We start from the raw sequence: 19,423 nt of genomic DNA, 5'->3' as shown, positions 1-19,423 counted from the left end.
TCGGACATACTTTTATTTCATGTGCCATGCAGCACAGAAGAGGATCGTGTGGTTGTGCATACATATATTGCCCGCACCAAGAAATAAAACTTTAAAAAACGTATCGTTCCATGAGCCCACACAACATCCCTCACATTTCATGCGGCATCCGGCGTGTTATTCCACTCATCGTTTCGCGCAGTCCGTGGGACGCACAGCCGCAGCGCCGGCACCGCGTGTGGGCAACAAACAAAAAGAGGGGGAAACATGTCACTCATGACGGTGTGCAGCAACCGACCATGAAATAATAAAGGACGCTCATTATTCCAGGAGAACAACGAAAAACAACAATAAAATGTAAATAATAAAAGAAAACACGCAGGAAACGCGGCACATGTCCTCCGTGCTGAGTCGCAAATCCACACAATCCCAAAAGAAGCAGCCACTCCCAACACACACACACACGCACAGTGCCGTCAGCAGTTAACTCACGCAGTGTCAATTTCGCGTCGTTGCGCAGGGCAAAGCAGTCGTCGGGACTCACACCGTTCCCGGAATACTGCGCGGTGAATTCTCGTAATTGGGGTTTTCGTGTCCAGAGGCATTGCGTTGAGTCAATCCGCCCGCATCACCCTCAGCAACAAATCCACTGCCTGCAACGCCATTTTCTAAAACGAGAGATTTGTGTCCGGTGGCGTCGTGCTCATTCACCTCGTCCGTGCTATCCGCAGCAACGTGTTCCCTGCCGCCACAAGTGACAGACATGATCCCGGATGCATTCGACGCCACTAATATTCTCGGACCGTTGGCAAAGGAAGGCCTCTTCTTGGATGCTTTCGGGACCATCATTTCGTTCGGATTGCTGGCAAACTCAGGCTTTTTCTTAGGCGTGTTGGTCGCCGTGTTGGATGCGGGACTCCGATCGACGGTGTTGGGTGCGTCAGCCGCCGCAGACTGTCGTCAATCCTCGTTCTGACGTGACGGCTCAGCATTAACTTGCGGTGCAGTTGTCCCACCAGATTTCGTGTCATCCTTCCCTTCACGGGGTGGCGGCAACTGACAGATGCCCGTCTGGTCAGCATCGCTGCTCCGTGCAGGCGGATGGATGGTTCCATCGGGGAGAATTGACGCCGCCACAATTCATAAGGGCCGGCGTATTTATGTCTCGTCACATTCATCGTGAAGGCAGCGGTGGCCCCTTCCTCCTTCGTTGCACAGCTGGCAGCACAGTTGCCACACGTGTGCACCGCACTGGCCACATGGCACACAGCACCCAGCTCACCATTCCTGCCATGCATGCGCACATCAAAGCCACTGAAAGTATAATTCTCACACTGAGCCTCGGCACTGGCAGCAGAACACTTCTTCCACGCACACACACGCGATAGCTCAGGCTGCCGTCACTCGGAGCACACGACACATCCACCGGCACAACCACCGCATCCGCATCACCAGATACATCTTCAGGACTCCCAGCAGCCGTCACACACACAGAGCGAGCACCCACCACAACAGCCACACGCGCCAGTGCACCCTCATCCATCCATCACGCGGCAGCAAATTTCCTGCCATCCCGCCCTCAATGGGACACGGAGCCCAACTCAACGCATCCACACGCGCTGCACCACACCCGCAGGAAAGGGACTCGGACTGCACTCCCTCCTCCCTTCTTCTCACGGCCACGGAAGAAGACAACAGCCACACGCAACTGCCAGCATGCACTGCAAAAGAAGCATCCAAATCCACTGCAATGTGCATCTTGTGTGTTGTTGTTGTTGTGTGCCTGCAGAAACACAAAGCAAGGAAGTAGAAAAGAGGGAGCAGAGCATGTGAGGGACGCACAAAAATGTACAGCGGAGATGCATAACGGAAACAACAAGAAGAAGACCGCTGAAACTCATGACTGCAGTGCAGCCCAAGCAATGGCAATTCACACAATATTTATTTAAAATAAAAAACAAACTTCCCCCTCGTCTTATATAAACCCAATCACACAAAATAATTATAAATGAAAAAGAAATCGTCCATTACTGTTCCACACAAATAACATTTAAACAACTGCTTGCCGTGTGGCCACACCAAACTGTCTGTACATATTTTGCCCGCAAAAGAAAATTGAAAAGATATTTAAATGTCTTTCAACCGTCTGACCTCCGTGTGTCCGCACATCGTTTATATTTCATGCTGTCATCTGCGTGTTGCTGCTCCCCTCAGCCCTCTCATCGGCGTGTGAGTGCGGCCCGCAGAGCACAGTCACTCGTGTGTGGGGGGACTGAGAGAAGCACGCAGACACGACGGGAGTCGCGTCACTCCATCGGGAGAGTGAGCGCAGCAAAAGAAAAAAATCATCAGGAGAGAAAGAAATGCTGACGGGACTGCCAGCGCGTGAAATGAACACGAAAAGAAATGAAAAACACGGCGGCAGGGCGTGGCTGTGTGTGTGGCGCTGCGGGTGTCTGCCAGCCCTGGCCGCAAGAAAACAAAACAAGAGGGAAAGAAATGTGTGCTCCGCCCCACAGGCCCTCGTCGCACGCCCACACGTCACGGCTCCCTCAGCGCGCCGTTCGTCGCCGCCCCTCCTCATGCGTGCAGCAGGCGAGGCGCACAGGGCCGTCGTCATGAGCGTGTCGGTGGTGTGCGAGTGGAGCAGTTGGGTGGCAAACACACGGCACCCCTCACAGGAAGAGTGCGGAAGAAACAATTGAAAGAGGGAAGAGTAGAAAAGAAAAACGTCCATAGTGATTGCCCCAAACGCATAAAAAGTGTTGGGGGGATGATGGATTAGAGATAGAAACAGAAAAGAATTCTTAAAAAGAAAAGACGCCCAATCGCACAACAAAGAAAAAAAGGCAAATAAATTAAAATCACACAGCAAAGCAGAGAAGGAGAAGAGTTAATAAAAGTTATTTAAAGAGAGAAGTTCATTACCAGGTGTGTGTGTCGCTGCTGGGGAGGTCGCAGGTGTCCCACGCGGCTGCCAGTCACGCCTCACAGAGACGCAAACCACCACAGTCCCAACAGAAGAAGCAGCGATGGCAGCAGTCCGCTTCCGCAATGATTGCTGGCATCACCGTGTGCTCCACCGTCAAGGGCGGTACCTTCATCCGTTTCTCCTTCTTTCGCTGTTTGCGAAATAGAAAGTTTAATTGTGTTATGCGCAGTCATCTCCGCGGAACTCAACGGGCGGTTGTACAGCAGGACGTTCGTCACCGTCACAGGCACGCCTTCTTGTTCCCGTGTCTTGTCTCCATCCCCTCCAATGTGGAAGTGTGAGATCCCTTTCGATTCTGCTTCTCCCAATTCACATGACGCATCTCCGACACGCTGACCATCGACGTACACGGAGCCCTGGGTGCCGTTCCGTAGCAAAATTACCACGTGGCGTTTTGTCCCCGGTTCCCCAGTGCTGCTGAGTTCCCCAGAATTAGTTGTTCCGTCACCGCACAGTAACATCCACTTCCTTTCTTTCTCGTACGACAACCCAAAAAATTTCCCTTGTTCACCCTTCATGTTCACACCCATCAAAGGAATGGGAGTATCTCCCTTCGGCACACCGTCGATGGACACCGTCGCCACAAGAGTAAAGTTGTAGTTCGCAAAGTGGTACAGCTGATTCTCCCCCTGCGCGCCAACGGGCCACTCCGCCCACGCTCCATGGAACGTCACTCCATCGGAAGTCTTTGCCTTTGCTGCACCACCCTTTACTGTGGCGTTCACCCCGAGGTACTCGTCCCTCCATGTGCTCTCGGAAAAGCTGCCAGACAAAAAGCCAACCAGCCCAGCCGTGATCTTACCAGCGCTGCAGACATTTTGAGGTAATGCAACCTTCGCAGCAGTTGAAGGGCACAGCTGGGAGACACGTTCGTCCACTTTCTTCCAGGTCTTCAACACTTCCTTTACCTTCTCCAGCTGCTCAGTCAGACGCACAGAGACCATACCGAGTGATGGTGTATCCCCATCGCCCTCCTTCTCGTACAGTGCAATCAACTCATTATTATCTCCGCTTTTGTACAACAGGGAGCTGGCGGCAACATCGTCTCCTTCCACAGATACCGGCCCAATATCAACAATGTGCGTATTGTCCGTCAGCCAAAGATGGAGTTCACCCTTTTCCACACTTTCCTTTTCTTCTTTTTTGGCGTACACCGGCAGAGTGACGAGCATCACGTCCCTGTTCTCAATCCTCGCTGTGATGAACCCGCTTCCAACGCCCTTCACATTTCCCTTTTGTTTGTTGCCCCACACGCGCGAGAGCGTCCCGAGTGCCTCCGTCCACGAATCCCCCTTGTCAGCGGACTCGTACACCCTACGGCGGCCATCATCACACGCAGTCATCATCATGAGTTTGTCCTTCCACTCCACGACGGAGGGATCACCGCAGCCACCGTCAGACATCCAATTCGACAGCTTCCAATTCGTATTAGTATCCTTCGAGTATAGGATCAGTGAAACAGTCTTTGTGTTTCCGTCCTCGTTCTGCTTCTTTCTAGCTTCCACTGGAAACAAAAAAGTACCGTCATTAGTCTTAATGCCCGATCCACCACCGCCTATCAGCTGCGTCAAGCATTTGTGTTCATCATCAGAAAAGGTGCCGGTCAGTCGCTGGTTCTCATTCCATTGGATTCTTTTTTCACTGCCACTTTCCTCATCACTGACTTCCCCTTTCACTAGCAAAAGTCCAGAGACACCTGCACGACTCCCCGGAGCACCACAAGCGGCAGCTGTCCGGCTGTATTTCCCAACAAGCATGTAAATATCACTTCCCTTCACAACTGTTGTTGGTCGGCTCACATGTACTCTCTTCTCACTCTGAGAGCCAGCCGAAACTTCTGAATGGGAGGCACAATTCTTTTTGTCGGGAGAACATTCCACCAGCACTTGTGTCTCCACTTGAGCTTTAACCAATTCTTTTGATTCCTGGCCAGTTAACGTCAAGAGCTCCGAGGCAATCCCATTAAAATCGCTTTCACCCTTCAACTGCGCCTCGGCAACGGCAAATACTTCGCCATTCATCTCAACAAGACCGGGAACACGGAGCAAACCCACAGTTTCACCCCCTTTCTTCTCCGTCCAAACGTAATATTTCTCCGACGAAGCTCCCTGACTTGACGACGGCATGTCCTGACTGGATGCAGCACCACCGCCGCAGCACATCATCACGACGAGGAGCAGCAGCACCGCGGAAGTAAACACACGCCGGGACATGTTGGGCCTCTGCGGCTCACTCTCTCCTCCTTCCCTCCTCCTTCCGCTGGATCCGGTCACACGGCGATGGTTGTGTGTGCGGGGTGCCTTCACTGCAGCAACACGTGAGACCATATAAATATGTGTGTGTGGGCGGTGTGTGTGCTGTTGGTCCTTTCAGTGCCTTCGAATTTCACAGTAGCGATTAGCGCTTGTTTGCTTTCCTAGCCTGAGTGTGATTGAGAAAGAAATAAAGGAAAAAGAAAAATAAAAAGAGGTACAACAATGAACACCGTCACCCATGCACAGTGAGTGGCATCATCATCCGCACTGCAGTCGCTCCCAACAACAACAACTCACGCACACAGACACACGGAACAGGAGAAGAAGGAACAGTGCACCGGGAACACACAGGGACTGCCACCACCAGCAGGGGTCACGGCGGGTATCTTGTTATTCGTCACGCGTCAGCACACACTGAACAACGCCCTTACAAAAAGAAAAAACAGCAGGATAAAAAAACACAGCCGCCCTTCGCAGCACCGACGCGCTGCCACAAGCCCTTTTACAGCTGTCTCCTCCAAAGCACTCGCACATCACCCCGCACAGCCGGAGAATACCTCATCAACAGATCCACAGTGGGAAAGAAACGTCTGCAGTTACAGCTGCAAAGCGGGAATCAATCCGCACTCATCCCAGGCACCCCCACTGCCACACCACTCACTGGCCGCACGCCGCAAACATAACAACAGCAACATGTCAACGAAGCAAATCGCATACTCCCGTACTCCCTCCTCGCAAGGAACAACCTCCGCAGCCACAATCCTGTGCGTGCGTGCATTCTCAGCGTTTTAAACACGGCATGTGTGTGTGCATGTGCTTGTGTGTTTGGCAGCGCCTATACTTGCAGAGCAGCTGTGCGCCACAAGAGAGTCCGAAGAAAGCAACGGCAGAGAGAGGCAGATAGCACACACGCAAATTACTCATATCATCACACACACACACACACGCAGCCGCGGAATGGGTGCACTCAACCACAAAATCAAAAAGGAAAACAAAACAAAAAGCCGAAGCGTGGGACGACCAGCGCACACACACTCTCATTACTCCCGTAAAGCAAAACACACACACAGAGGGAGAGAGAGAGGTCGCCCACTCAATGCAATAAAAACAAAACAGAAACAGTTACGGTGCTCCGTCCATGCAGCCAGGCAGGACGGCAGCGGTGCGTGTCGTGCAAAAGAGAGCACCAACGGGCCTGCATGGGTGTGCATGCATATATACAATGGGCACATTATTGTGTGTGCCTCGTGGGGTGAGGTGAGGGCGAGAGTCCATGCAAGGGGACACACACACAGAGAGAGAAGGACGAGTGTGTGTGCGGGCGGTGCACGGCTCTCTCACACTCACTCTCACGCGGCCACCACCGCAGCCGCAGCCGCACACGCAACAACAAGAAGAAGCAAAAGAGGGGAGGTGGTGTGGGAGACAGCGGTGCTGCTGTCACTGTCGCCAACCGTTGCTGTTTCATTTATCATAGCGACAGATTTGAGTGGTGTTGTTTCTTCCGCTCTTTCTTTTTTTTCATCTTGTTGTGCTCCTTCGGTCGCTCCACCACCAGCGGCTAAATCATTATTCAGAATCCCTTTATCAGTATCCGTGTCAGCGTCTTCATTGGCAGCATTACTGGCAGCTGAGATTGTTGGTGGTGTCAATTCGGCATGAACGTCCGATGGTTCACCCTCTTGGTTGCCGGTGGTGGATGCAAGGCCTTCATTTCGTTGATTGCTTGTTGCCTCCTCGTCGTCCAGGAGAATTTCTGTTTTTTGCACGGAAGCGGCATTCTCAAGGTTGTTTTTTTCAGTATTTGTTGTTGCCCTTAAACCTCCTTCTGTTTTTTCATTTTTTGCAGGTGGTGATGGTATTGCGTCTCGGGCTTCCCCTTTTTCCCTTGATGGCATTTCTGCTGCCAATCCGTCTGCTGGAGTTTTGCCTCCTTGTGGCTGGTCGGAATGATCTTCAAGAAGGGCTCTTTCTTCCCCTGGTGTTGCGGTTAAATCTTCTGCTGAGTTCCCATTTTGTGCTCGTGATGGTACTCCTGGTGATGCTCCTGGTAGGGCAGCTCCTTGTGCTTTTCCTCGTTCAGCGGACGGTTCTTCTTCTTCTTTTGGTCTCGATGTTAATTGCGTTGTCTTGTCATCTTTATTTGGAATTTCAGGGTTCTCTTTTTGTTCTTTACGTTTAATTTCTTCTGTTTCCGTTCCTCCGCTCGTCCTCTCAGGTTTTGTTGGTGTTGTTATGACCACACCATCCTGCTGTTTAGAATTCTTTCCATCTACTGCCACCAACGATTCATTTGCGGTGTCGGACACTTGGCGGACTGAACCCTCCGATTCCTGTTTCCCTCCATCACCGTCGGAAGGTCCAGAGGGTAAACTCTCGGATCCTTCTGCCCTTTCCATTTCGACACCGCCAGTATCGGCCGCCGCTACCGTACATACACCGCACCACAGCACGCAGAGGGCACACACCAGCAGCACACGGCCGGTCATCATCATCGCCATCACTCCTGTCACTTGCGTGTAGCCTTCAGCACAAACTAACAACACGTCAACGCAGAGTGAAAGCAAAAGAAGACACGGCCGCTACACCACGCACAGCCACCGCAAAGTCACAAATGGCAGCAGCTCAGCAGCAGCAGCGCACATACCATAAGGCATTTGAAAACAGTGAAAGGTCAAAAACACACAACGCCCCGCAGCAAGTAAACAGAAAAAACACACAAAGCAATTAAAAACAAAACACAGAGGTAAACGCACAGCAATAAAGTAAAAAATGTAAAAAAACACACAAAAAAGAGCTGCACAGTATGGGTCCAGCGCGCATGCACCCATCCTCAAATGTGACTCCACGCAAACAGTTGTGTGCCTGTCGTGCATATGAGTGTGTCTGGGATGCGTTCAACGTGACGGATGCGGGGAGCGGCAAGGAGCACATAGCACGGCAGCGGAAGCAAATGAAGCAAAACACGATCATCATAATTGCTCTTACTTTTTACATCGGACCACGGTAGACGTACACATGTCCCCGTGGCTGAGTGCTGGCACGCACAGCCCGCACACACCTCTTCAGCCCACAGCGGTGTACGCCAGCGCGGATACTGCGGGCAGCAGTGGGGCACACACCCACGCAGAGCTGCTGAGGCTGCCGTCCATTTCGCGAAGACGTGACGGTGCGCGAGTGGTCGTCGTGGTTGGCGCCTCTGTACTCGTAGTACTTGGTGCCTCTGGCGCAGTGGTGGTCGTGGTCGTTGTTGTTGGTGCCTGTGTTGTAGTGGTCGTGGTTGCCTGGGCAGAAACGTCAGCCGGCTTAGTCACTGGTGCAGGCGACAATGGACTCTTGTAGCTTTGTGGCCATGTATTACCGTTCTTACTTTCGCTGTTTACCTTTTCGAGCGCGGCACTTGATTGGGATCCCAGACCGATCGTACTTCCTCTATCTCCAGCAATCGTTTCCGGATTTGTAACTGACGGACCTTGTCCCACTCCATCAGTATTTTTTACCAATTCCACACCGAGCCCAGGCAATGGATCCGCTTGCTCACTCTTCACTGGCGGTCCTCCAGGTGAAGAAGGCAATTGATTAGCGCCTCCTTCATCAGCGCCATTCTTCGGATCCCGATTGCCGTCATCAGTATTTGTCATACACACTAACGGGCAGCAGCACAGGGCGAGCACCAACAGGGCGCACAGCAGACGGCACGTCATCATCGTGAGTGTGGTCGTTCAGTGGTGTGGAGCTGATATGCACAGTGAGGGACATGGAGAGCAACAGGGGAGACGAGAGGTGCAGCAGACACACACAGAGGGCACACCACATGAGGAGAGGGCAGCAGCCAGGCATGCACCGTACGCCGCACACCACGCACGACACACACTCCAATCCACGGCAACACGCACACACACACAGCCCTGCCGCAGCACCAACACACAGATGGAGGAGGGAGAAGCAAACAGGAGCGGCACACAAGGCTCCACCGCATGCACATACGGCGAGAGCGGTCCGTCGTGCCTGCACCCCTCACGGAGGATACGCACACACACAAGAGGAGGTGCAGCGCACACAGCAACGCAAAAGCAAAGTAACAATAAAAAAGGAATGATCCCCGCACACCACGTGGATTGTTGGTCCACGGGAAGTAAAGCCAATATTCATCACAAAGCAACTTATTTGCCTTCGTCCATATTCAGCGCACACCACTTCATGCACGCACAGCCACAACCGCAGCAGCAGCCGCACACGCAACAACAAGAAGAAGAAGCAAAAGGGGGGAGGTGGTGTGGGAGACAGCGGTGCCGCCGTCACTGTCGCCAGGCTTAGATGTAACATTCTTTTGAGTAGTGGCTGTTTTTGCTGTTTCTGGTTCCGTCTCACTGGCTGTGGGAGCATCGTCGGTATGTCTATCTTCAAGCCCGTCTTGTGGTTCTTTGCTGTTAGACCGTTGATCACTGTTACCAACCTTGTTCTCATTTTTCTGGGCTCCACCATTCCCACTTGTGGATATGGATGTTGCTGTTGTTTCTGCTGGATGACTTGTAGTTGCATCGTTCATCGAATCTGGTGTGTCCGTTTCTTCTCTGTTTTGGTTTGGCTCACCATTCCCTGAAGGTTTTTCCGGTGCTTCAGGCGCCGTTTCAGCGTGTGACGGTGACGTCGTGCTTTTTGTCTCAGTTGCATTCTGCGAGCCTGTTAATGCTGGTGAGTTTGTTTCCTCTGCTGAAACGGTCATCGCTGGTGATAGCTTTGTTTTTATTGGTTCTGGTGTTAATACTTGTTTGACTTCTGGTTCTATCAATGCCGTGGGATCGCTGTTGTTAGGGGACAACCCGGCATTCTGGTCGGTATCCTCCTTTCTCCCGTTCGCAGTTCCACCGCCACCGCCATTAGTGATAACCTCTTTTTCTGGTGTGCCGAGTAACCGTTCTTGCGGAAGGGAATCAATTGCTTCTTCTGGATTCACTTCAGTCGGCGATGCATCTTGAGGCGGTGATTGTGACTCTTCCCGTTTTCCTTTGGAGGTTCCTTTTTTTCCGGGCGTAAATGTTCCTCAGAGAGACTTGAAGCCCCATTCGGATCAAGATGAATAGCTGGTGATTCTTCCCCGGAAGCAGCAACCAAAGGTTCACTTTTACTTTCATGAGAAATATCAGCCTTTGAACATTCACTGCCACCATGACTCCCATCTGCGAGAGGAGATTGCCCACCACCACCAGAATCGCCGGAAGTTACGGGACCAACAACATCACCATCGGCAGCAACGCACCACAGCACGCAGAGGGCACACACCAGCAGCACACGGCCAGCCATCATCGCCATCACTCCTGTCACTTGCGTGTGGCCTTCAGCACAAACCAACTCCCCGTCAACGCAGAGTGAAAGCAAAGAGGAGAGACAAGTTTGTTTTTGTTTTTGTTTTTTCTCTTACCAGTAGTAGTAACTACACCTCAATTGTGCAGCTCTGGTAAGCGTACGAAGGAATTCAGTGGCAAGGATAACCTTACTCCGCGGGCAGCCACTATAGAATGGCTCCAACATCTGCCCTTCCGGCCCGTAAAACTAAGTAACAACTACTCATCAGGTTTGAAGCATGAACAGCAGGCGCTTAGCTTCCTCTCTAGCAAAGAGTACTAGACCCTGGCACCACGTTGAGGTGGCCGGCTGAGCCAGGGTTAGCGCCTAGTCGTAACTTCCTTCCTAGCCTGAGTGCGTTTGTTTGCTAGAAATAAAATTAAAGTTTAAAAATCGCCAAAACAGGACGTGGCAGGTGAGTGGGTGGCGCCACCATCTGCAGTGTAACACACCAGCGTCGCCGTAACCGCTACAGTAATTAATCTCACCTTCCAGAACGGCTCAGGCACTGAGGCCGCACGCAGGAGCATAGACACTGACTTTTGCGTACGGGCCAAGATGCCCTCCGGCAAACGGCACCAACCAACAGACAGCCAGAAGAAATTAAAGGCGAGCAAAATCCAAAGTGCTGCGGGGTCATTGCAAGCAGCGCACCGTAACTGTAGAACCTTTAAAGCGTTCCTCGCTGCAACACCCTCACAACCCACTCGGCGTGTCGGTGGATTTTCCCGTTCACCGGAAGAAACACGGCGAGATACGTCGGCAGTGGTCGAAGACACACAGAGTGCACCGTCGACGCGATCAGCGAGCGCAGACACTCGTGAAGTGAGATCCCACAACCGCGATCCCTCCATCTACTCTCGTGGACGTGGAGGAGGCATGAAATGTCCTCCTCTCTACAGTAGTCCCGGAACGCAAAAAAAAATACCGCAGGACATCCCGCGCAGCCACGGCCTCCTCAGCAGCCTGACAGTCCACGCCGTCGCACCGCTCCTCAAGAGGTCGCCAGGCCCGGTAAGGCAAGCAAAAGGGAACAGCAATTTGGTCAGGGCGTTCAGAAAAATGAGGCGCAGCGGTCGGGTGAGCGCGGTCCATCCACGTCCTCCCCTCAACAGACTCACCACACAGTCGAATCACAAAACCGAAAAGAGTCGTGGTGCCTAACGAAATAACACGGACAATAGCGCCTCTTGCTCTCCTTAATGAAGTTTCATGGCACACACGAGGCATCACAGGAAAGAGCAAATAGTTGCATTCCATCGGCATAAGCACGGAAGTATAGCGCGCATAATTTGCCCCCGTGAACTCCCATCCAAATAGTCTCGGCCACAGAGTTTGTGTCGCCGACCCTCAGGAAGGGCTGATGCATCAACTGCCGCTGAACGATCACTCAGCGATGCAACAAAAAGTGCCACTGTCTCTCGAATTCCTTCGTCACCCATTCCTCCCCCTGAGGGAGGAGGGCGCAAAGTAACGGTGTGGGCGTGTCTAACTGACAGAAATGGAGGAAGTGACTCCAGCCGCAAAACAAATTGAACGAATCCTCCCCCGAATCCTTCAAAGAGAGCGGTCGGTCAGCTGCCGAGGTTGACGGCGCGGAGGACAACACCTTGAATGTATGGAGCACCGCAGCAACCTGAATATATTCTGCAATATCCGCGGTCAGTTCATGAAAGTACAAAGAAGGGACAGCAAATTCAAAGGGGCGTGTGAAACTGTCAGTGATCACCTACGCCGGAGGATCGCCACCCCACCCTCCAAGGGCACCTCAGCGACGTCAAATATTTCCACCGCATGGCACCCACAACACAATCGCGTGGCATAAAGTATCGCCTTGCAGCACCCCATGCAATGCGGCAATCGACAACCGTCTCGAACACGGCGTGCGACAAAGATACTGAAAGAAGGTGCAGCAAATACCCTCCACATCTCAGCAGCTCCAATCATCCAGTAAAAGGCAGAAGCACCAGACAGTACCCACGGACTCACCAAATATGGCGTCAAAAGGCAGCGAGATGACAGATGCCGAAAGGCTCGCATTTCCTCCCCCGTGACACTTCCACGGATGAATGCAAATGCCGTGCCCTGCGGCCTCTCGACCGCTTCGAGGCAACGTTGCGGCCACATGGCGACGGCTCAATGTGGCTGGCGATCAGATCCAGTCGTCGCGACAAAACAGTACAGAAAGTAGGGTGGTGGGCCCGCACATTCGCCTCGTTGATGCCTGCCTCAGCTGCAAAAGTGAAACTCGTCTTCCCAACAGCCACGCTTCGGGTGGCTGAAACACCTGCGTTCACACCGGCGATGACATCTGCAAGAGCCTGTAATTCCTTAACACCGTCCGTCAGAAAAAACCAACGGCGCTCAAACTCTGCAGCCACACATCCCTCGTAACCATTTGCAAACTCGTCATCCGGCAGAAACGCTTGAACAACATAACAAGATGACCGTTCATTGCTGGCAAGGGACAATATTACGTCGCTTTCATCCTGCAACGGAGAACTATGCCTCCTGCGTAACGCGGCTGCATGCACGTGGTGCGCCAACACCGAAACGGTGGGCATCTTGCCCCATGACCCTCCCCCTCCACAGGGGTCCAAGAAGTGCAACAGACCATCCTCTCACCAAAGAAAAGGCTCAATGGAGCGGACACTGCAGTGTGCGGACCACACAGCAGAAACACCCTCAGAGGACAAATGCTCTTGAATGCCCTTCAGAAGGGACCAGCGGGTTGGCCGTGAAGCCAACAGACACCGGAGAGCCACCTGCTCTGCACGCATCCAATGACGCAATCGAGCGCGCAGTGTTGCAGGGCACATCAACCAGCCTGTTCTCGTCTCCGTCTGTGCGGGCACGACAGCCCTGCCATCACCCTTCGCCCTCACAAACTATTCCACAGGGTGCTTTGAAACAGAGACCACCAGACGGCAATATTCCACCGGATGAGTGCTCTCCATGCCGCACAAAATAAAATTTTCCCACGTCGAGGACCGCAGTGAAAACGAGCATAACGATGAGCAACATAAGGGTTGTCGGTGCTGCGTTTCATCACAACACTCTACCCTCCGTTGGTTCAGGCCTCTGCCACACGACGAGGCACAGATGTAACATCACTTACACGCAACAGAGTGAAATCCGCAAGAACATCGTCAGAGTCATACAGGACGCAACAACCACCAGCACGGTCAGCAGCCGTTGGGATCATATTCTGCAAAACATGATCCACAGCCACAGAGAACCTGTTGTCCAGTTGCACAAATAATTGTTGGGTCAAGCAACGTGGGACCAAGAACGACGACACCAGTCGCTATTAGGCCTTGGAGCCGCCAGTGAGAGCCATTGATTGGAACAAACACCAAAGCCACCAGCGGCCAACAAGAACTGCAACAAGGCACTCGTACTTCAATCAAAGAACGGATTCGTCTCGTCCAGGAAGAAGAAAAAATAAATAATATTTTTCCTCCTCACAGAGCCTTCCAGCAATGAAACACCATCATGCAATCCGCCCCATCGGCATTACTCAGGAGCACGAGGCCTGTGCAATGTGTGGAGGACCCTGCAATCAAGCGAATGAGAGATGCTCCACGGCGGCAATCAGACTCCTCCCAGGCCAAGCATAAACCAGTCGCGAGCAGCATGTCTTTTCATGGGCTCTCCGTTTTGGTTCCAACCGAGACGGAAGGCCTTCGTCGCTCAGCACCAACCCCGCGTTGCGACGTGTCGTCAGATAAAACAAGTGAGGCTGGCAGAGTGCATCATCGGGAAAGTCGCCCTCAAATGTGGGAAACGGCAACGCACCCGCCGGAAACAGGTGCGCATGGTGTCCCTCCACGTCAGCCGCGCAGCCTGTCAGATGAAGGAAAATTCGGTGAAACGGAAGTCAGCGCACTCACCTCCACCCCAGACAGTTTTATCAGGACGGCCGAATCATCAAGTCGGGGGCTCCACACTTATTGAGGGATATCGTGACCATCTGACACGTCCACGTGCATGTCCACACAACGTCCTACTTCCTTTCCCACCTCTGCATGCGTCCGCATCGTCTCTTAAGCCATATCCAGGAGATATCAGATGGCGAGTGGCACCTGGTCAGCCAGCGTCGCTCCAGTCCTCAAAGCACCGAAGCTCAAAGCCCCAAAATCAATGGCCATCAATCGGTGATGCCGTTGGCACAGGACCTCCTCTGGCCAACGCCACACACCTGTTCCGGAGTACATGTTGTCCCATGCCTCGCTGACGCCACCCTCAGCATCCCCTACAGATACACCGTGCATTAACTCCCAAAATACAGGTGTGGGCTACACCTCAAGAAAACTGCACAATGTGCCTGCAAACTGCTCGTTGAAAGTTGTCATTGTGTTGGGTGTCATGGGCAACGCACTCACACGTTGCACCTCTTCAGGAAATCAAAGAAGATAGCAATCAGCATTCAATTTGGATGGGCCTCGCAAACCCCCTTGCAACTTTTGTCCGATGGGATGCTTCAGTGCATATGAAACCTTGTCCGTGGGACGGAATGCCTATTCTCTCTAAAAAAGTGAGCATGAACTCATGGGAGAAGAATACGTAATATAGCGGAAGCAAAATGCCATAAATAAAAAAGGCGATAAAAAAATTATATGGGGGGATATATATGAAAATAAGCTTTGATCAATGTGTAGATATATCGATATGGGTATGAGCATAAAAAAGATACTTTATTCTTATTCATTGCTTCATGTGTATAGATATGGATATATCCCTTCTCTCTCTACAATTTGACAGATTGCTTGGTTTCCTGACTTATTGAATTGCTATTTTATTGGCTGCATATTTATATAGATAGGCATGTAGATATCAGTACTAATATTTATTCAGCGCTTTTCATATATATATTGTTATTATTCCTCGTGTCTGCTCAAATAAATACGAAGACCCACACGCCAGCCACCATCGCAGAGCATGTCCGCCCAACGATCGGAGATGTAAAAGAGAGCCCCGGCACCCGAAGTGGGAGCCGCAGCGGAGGCCGTGAAGCACACACCACCGCTACGCACCCGCCCCGGGGATAGCGCGGTGGCTCGATCATCCGTGGCGTGCCGTGCGGTAGCGGGTCAGTCAGGCATTGCTGTGGCACTGAAACCCGCATGCTAAACGGCGAAAATGAACTGGTGGTGGTCGCAGCGGGATTTCATCGCCGGGCAACGTGCGCCTTCTCGGCGGCCTGAGCCCTCTGCCGTCGTGAAATCGGCGACAGCGTGACGTTAATCAACGCATGTGTGCATGCCATTTTAGGGAAACGGTGCACTGTTTCTCGGTGGCATTCTCCTGTGCAAAGTCGGGGTTTCTGTGTGGGTTTGATGTTCTTCATGCAGAGGTTCGAGCCTTGCAGCGCGTGGTTATTTAATCTCCATTTTCAGCTTCGTAACATTCTCGTCGTCGGAGAGACTGTGCCTTGTGTGGGTGGCCAATCCCCCGGCATTGCCCGCCTGCCTGTCGTACCAAGGGCATTTATGAAGTGCTTCCTTCTTCGGTGCCGACCGTGGCTCTGTGCTGGAGTGTTCGCGTGCTCGCATAAGGAATAGCGGTCCCGTTTTCGCTTGAGCCCTGAATTCACAGTACGTGCATTCCAACGGTGTAGATGCCGTCAGACCGTTATATTCCTGGCAGCGCCTCCTATTTCTCGGGGGAACTCTTGCTTGTGGAAATGCCAAAGATGAGATACGGTTCCGACTTGCTTTTCGTAAGACGCCGTGCGGAAACTGCATGGGAGTGGCTTCGGCCTGGGCCGTGCGGTCTGCAGCGGAGGCGCGATCGGTGTGCCGTCCCTCGCTCTCGTCCTCGCTCAAGTGCTGGGCGGTGGTTCCGGTGGGATTTCTGGAGGCTCCGGCTCATCGGGAAAATCAAATTCCCGCAGCGCCTGAGAGGGCGCGTAATGCCATGGGCGTTAACCATGTGCGTCACGACACCAGTGCGGCAGCTGCGGTGCTTACCGCACACCGGACAGTCTGCCGGGCGTCGGATCGTGGCGGGGTGAGGTCCAGCGGGAGGAGGAGGCGTTTCCGTGCAAAGTTCTTGGCGTGCCTGCTGTGCGGCATCCGTGCCGCACCAACGGCATTTTCTCGGGATGGCGGGTTGCAGTGGTCGTAGCAGCCATCAGTACTTGTGCAAAACTCCGGTGCGGAGGCAGGCCAGTGCAGCCTCTTCCCCACGAGTGAGAGTGGAGTCCGTGCGCGTGGGTTCCCAGTCGCCTCTTACGGCGGAGCGGCGAGCCTCTGGCTTGAGCTGTCGGACACAAATAACATGTTCGGCCAATGAAAACGATGCCGGTGCTCCATGTGCCTGTGAGCTGTGCGAGGTCGAACGCCGTCTTGGCCTATGCATCACATGCTTCGTTCTCGGATACGCCGCAGTGGCCAAGGACGAGCTGCATCCGTGTGCGCGCTCCTCGGTGCTGCGGGCAAGACGAAAGGTTACGTCCACAATGTGAGTCACCAGGTGATCCAAAACCGTCGACATGTGTTCGCGTGCTTCCACGGTTCGACGAGAAGGTGCATAGATGCACGCTACCGTGTAAAAAGTCCCGGTGAATATCGTACTCTCCATGCTAACACCACACACCTCCTGCACACACAAAAGTTGCGGGCCGTAACGGGCAACAAATCCCAATGCCGCGTCATCCAAGGCTCCCACGTTCCACGTGCGCACCTGAGGGATCCTGCCATGGCGGTGGTGCGCTCGAGGATAAGTGTGGAACGTGACTGGGATGGTTTGGTCCGTCATTTCCGCTGCTAATGAGACATCAATCACCCTGTGCACTCGCCACACCATGGCAGGCCGGAATTACGACAATGCGTCGCGCCTCAATACATAATCCTGCTCAATGGCGTTCCTGGAAACCTGGAGCCCTGCCACTACTCTGTCGCCGCTTTCCTTCTGAGGACTGTAATGCCTCCTGCATGCAAATCCGCGGTAAAGCAGAGCTGCAATTCATTACTTCCACCAGGCGGTTCGCTGAATCCTTCTTCCATTGCACAAAATGAGCGTTGAGGTCCTCGCACGCAACTCCATGAAATTACAGTCCGATACAACACAACATCAGGAGTAACAAGAGCGACAACTCAATCCCCTTCCACACATTCATCGTGGAACGGGAAAAACTCCTGAAAGCACCCGCTCAAAATGAAAACAAATCGATAGAAACAACGAACAACGACACTTTCGGTGCGGTTAACGATGGATGGCTGTGGTGTGCAGCACAGCCGTGGCCCCTCAAGCACCTCAAACTTACTAATTCCACGTGGTGTACGTCACATGGCGGCGTGATCAATCATACGGCTCGCACTGGATGAACGGTCGAACAGGCTCAGTGCGTCTGAGCGGGCGTCACCGGCCATGAGCTCCTGCTGTGCGGGTGGTCGGTACGACGACGCAACGGTGGCGCCTGAGGCGTAAGACGATGACGTCATGTCGTGGGGCTTCCGCGTATCCTCGTCGCTCTCCTCGTCATCGCGCAGCAGTGCCTCCAGCCCACCACGCCGCGGCTCGCGCAGCTCCTGCCAGTGGCGGTCCTCCGCGTACCACACAACGACGCCGTACACAGTGATCGCAAGCAGCACGGCGGTCAGCAGCAGCACGATAGCCGCGTACGCCCTCGCACCGCCGTCGCTCGGCGCAAGGTGGTTGGCCGCGCTGATCACGCACAGCGCCGCAAGGAGCACAAAGCTCGCAGTGCGCATCACCGTCAGGAAGGCCGAGCGCATCATGTTCGTGAAGGCAACCACGCCCGCACCCACAAGCAGCACAGCCGCCATGCAGAAGTACTGAACGTGGCAGCCTCCCAGGGGCGGGTGCACAGCAGCAATCAGGCACACCACACACAGCACCGACAGCTGGAACACGCACCAGTACACGTGGCTGCCCCTCATGTTCGTCAGCATGCCGCCGTACATCCGCTGCTGCGCCGCGGGGTGCCAATACCCGACGGGGTACAGCAGGCGCTCGGGCAGCGGCTTCCTAGAAAACTGCCAGTACCTCTCGAAGCTCGCGCCCGTGTGGCGGGCAATCAAGTAGCACACGCCAGTGGGGAACGCCACACCGTACAGCACGCCAACGACACCGATCACGCGGTGCAGCACGCGGGCGCCGGGCATCGCCAGTGAAAGCACGGAGCCAAAGAATATGCCGAGGTGCATCGCGTGCGCCACGACGTACGTCAGGCTCGGGAAGCGCATCGCCGCCCACGCACTCGCAGCGTCCACGCCGCGCCACCGCTGAAAGGCCGCCGTCACACCGCAGTGCACGCACCCAAACACAGCGGCGAGCAGCGCGTTGCCCACCACCATCCACAGCGGGTCAAGGGCAGCGAACAGCGACAGGAAGTACGGCAGCGCAACGGTGCTCGCACGCTCCTGCGCCGAGGCGCATGACATCCTCGCAAACACGCCGAGTGCCTGCATCTCCAGGATGGAGCCCAGCCCGCCGCTCATCACCACGGCAACAGCCGCCGCACCCGCAACGACGCCGGTGATCGCCGAGAGGACGCTGGCAGCGGCGGGCAGCGTGTCAGACCTGATCGTGAAGGACCCAAGCAGCACACCCTTGCAGCCGCCGGACACCGCCGCAGCGTCGCAGCGAATGACTATCGTCTCGTAGGCAGCAATGAAGTAACCGCGGTGCACGGGCACGGCCAGCTCCAGGACGGTGGACGGATTCGTCGAGTTGCGCACCCACGTCGCGTTGCTCAGCATCGCTCCCCACGGTCCACCAAACCCGCGCGGCTGCGCCGTCGACACCGGCACAAAGCTCAGGTGCGTGCCGAGCTGCGGGTCGCGTGCCCACCGAAACGGCGGCGGCAGCGCACCATCAGCAG

The 19,423-nt window shown here is 53.9% G+C and overlaps 6 protein-coding genes and 2 pseudogenes across 6 annotated transcripts, besides 7 other annotated features; all 8 read right to left on the bottom strand.

Moving 5' to 3' along the window:
• Positions 1-6,461: a sequence feature (areas not merged during assembly with more than two copies in the genome that could not be assigned to a particular haplotype).
• Positions 520-828, bottom strand: Tc00.1047053510239.100 (uncharacterized protein; the record flags this gene model as incomplete). The annotated part of the gene is made up of 1 exon (XM_804489.1): positions 520-828. The coding sequence occupies one exon, from the start codon at positions 826-828 to the stop codon at positions 520-522; it is 309 nt and encodes a 102-aa protein (XP_809582.1).
• On the bottom strand, positions 1,154-1,522 carry Tc00.1047053510239.90 (uncharacterized protein; the record flags this gene model as incomplete). The annotated part of the gene is made up of 1 exon (XM_804488.1): positions 1,154-1,522. The coding sequence occupies one exon, from the start codon at positions 1,520-1,522 to the stop codon at positions 1,154-1,156; it is 369 nt and encodes a 122-aa protein (XP_809581.1).
• Positions 1,916-1,937: a sequence feature (AT_rich).
• Positions 2,968-5,298, bottom strand: Tc00.1047053510239.80 (trans-sialidase, putative; the record flags this gene model as incomplete). Its single annotated transcript, XM_804487.1, has 1 exon — positions 2,968-5,298. One exon carries the CDS (start codon positions 5,296-5,298, stop codon positions 2,968-2,970), a length of 2,331 nt encoding a protein of 776 aa, XP_809580.1.
• Positions 6,462-7,399: a sequence feature (heterozygous, non-Esmeraldo-like haplotype).
• Tc00.1047053510239.70 (mucin-associated surface protein (MASP), putative) lies at positions 6,576-7,727 on the bottom strand (the record flags this gene model as incomplete). Its single annotated transcript, XM_804486.1, has 1 exon — positions 6,576-7,727. One exon carries the CDS (start codon positions 7,725-7,727, stop codon positions 6,576-6,578), a length of 1,152 nt encoding a protein of 383 aa, XP_809579.1.
• Positions 7,400-7,662: a sequence feature (haploid, non-Esmeraldo-like haplotype).
• Positions 7,663-19,423: a sequence feature (areas not merged during assembly with more than two copies in the genome that could not be assigned to a particular haplotype).
• On the bottom strand, positions 8,292-8,933 carry Tc00.1047053510239.60 (mucin TcMUCII, putative; the record flags this gene model as incomplete). Its single annotated transcript, XM_804485.1, has 1 exon — positions 8,292-8,933. One exon carries the CDS (start codon positions 8,931-8,933, stop codon positions 8,292-8,294), a length of 642 nt encoding a protein of 213 aa, XP_809578.1.
• Tc00.1047053510239.40 lies at positions 9,424-10,539 on the bottom strand (annotated as a pseudogene).
• Positions 10,620-10,640: a microsatellite.
• Positions 10,620-10,892: a mobile genetic element.
• Positions 11,923-15,117, bottom strand: Tc00.1047053510239.30 (annotated as a pseudogene).
• Positions 17,862-19,423, bottom strand: Tc00.1047053510239.10 (dispersed gene family protein 1 (DGF-1), putative; the record flags this gene model as incomplete). The annotated part of the gene is made up of 1 exon (XM_804484.1): positions 17,862-19,423. A coding segment is annotated over one exon (1,562 nt), but the record flags the coding sequence as incomplete, so codon positions are not given.

The sequence above is a fragment of the Trypanosoma cruzi genome, genomic scaffold, assembly GCF_000209065.1.
Source record: "Trypanosoma cruzi strain CL Brener 1047053516683 genomic scaffold, whole genome shotgun sequence".
NCBI lineage: Eukaryota > Euglenozoa > Kinetoplastea > Trypanosomatida > Trypanosomatidae > Trypanosoma > Trypanosoma cruzi.
This window is presented reverse-complemented; position numbering and strand designations above follow the sequence as displayed.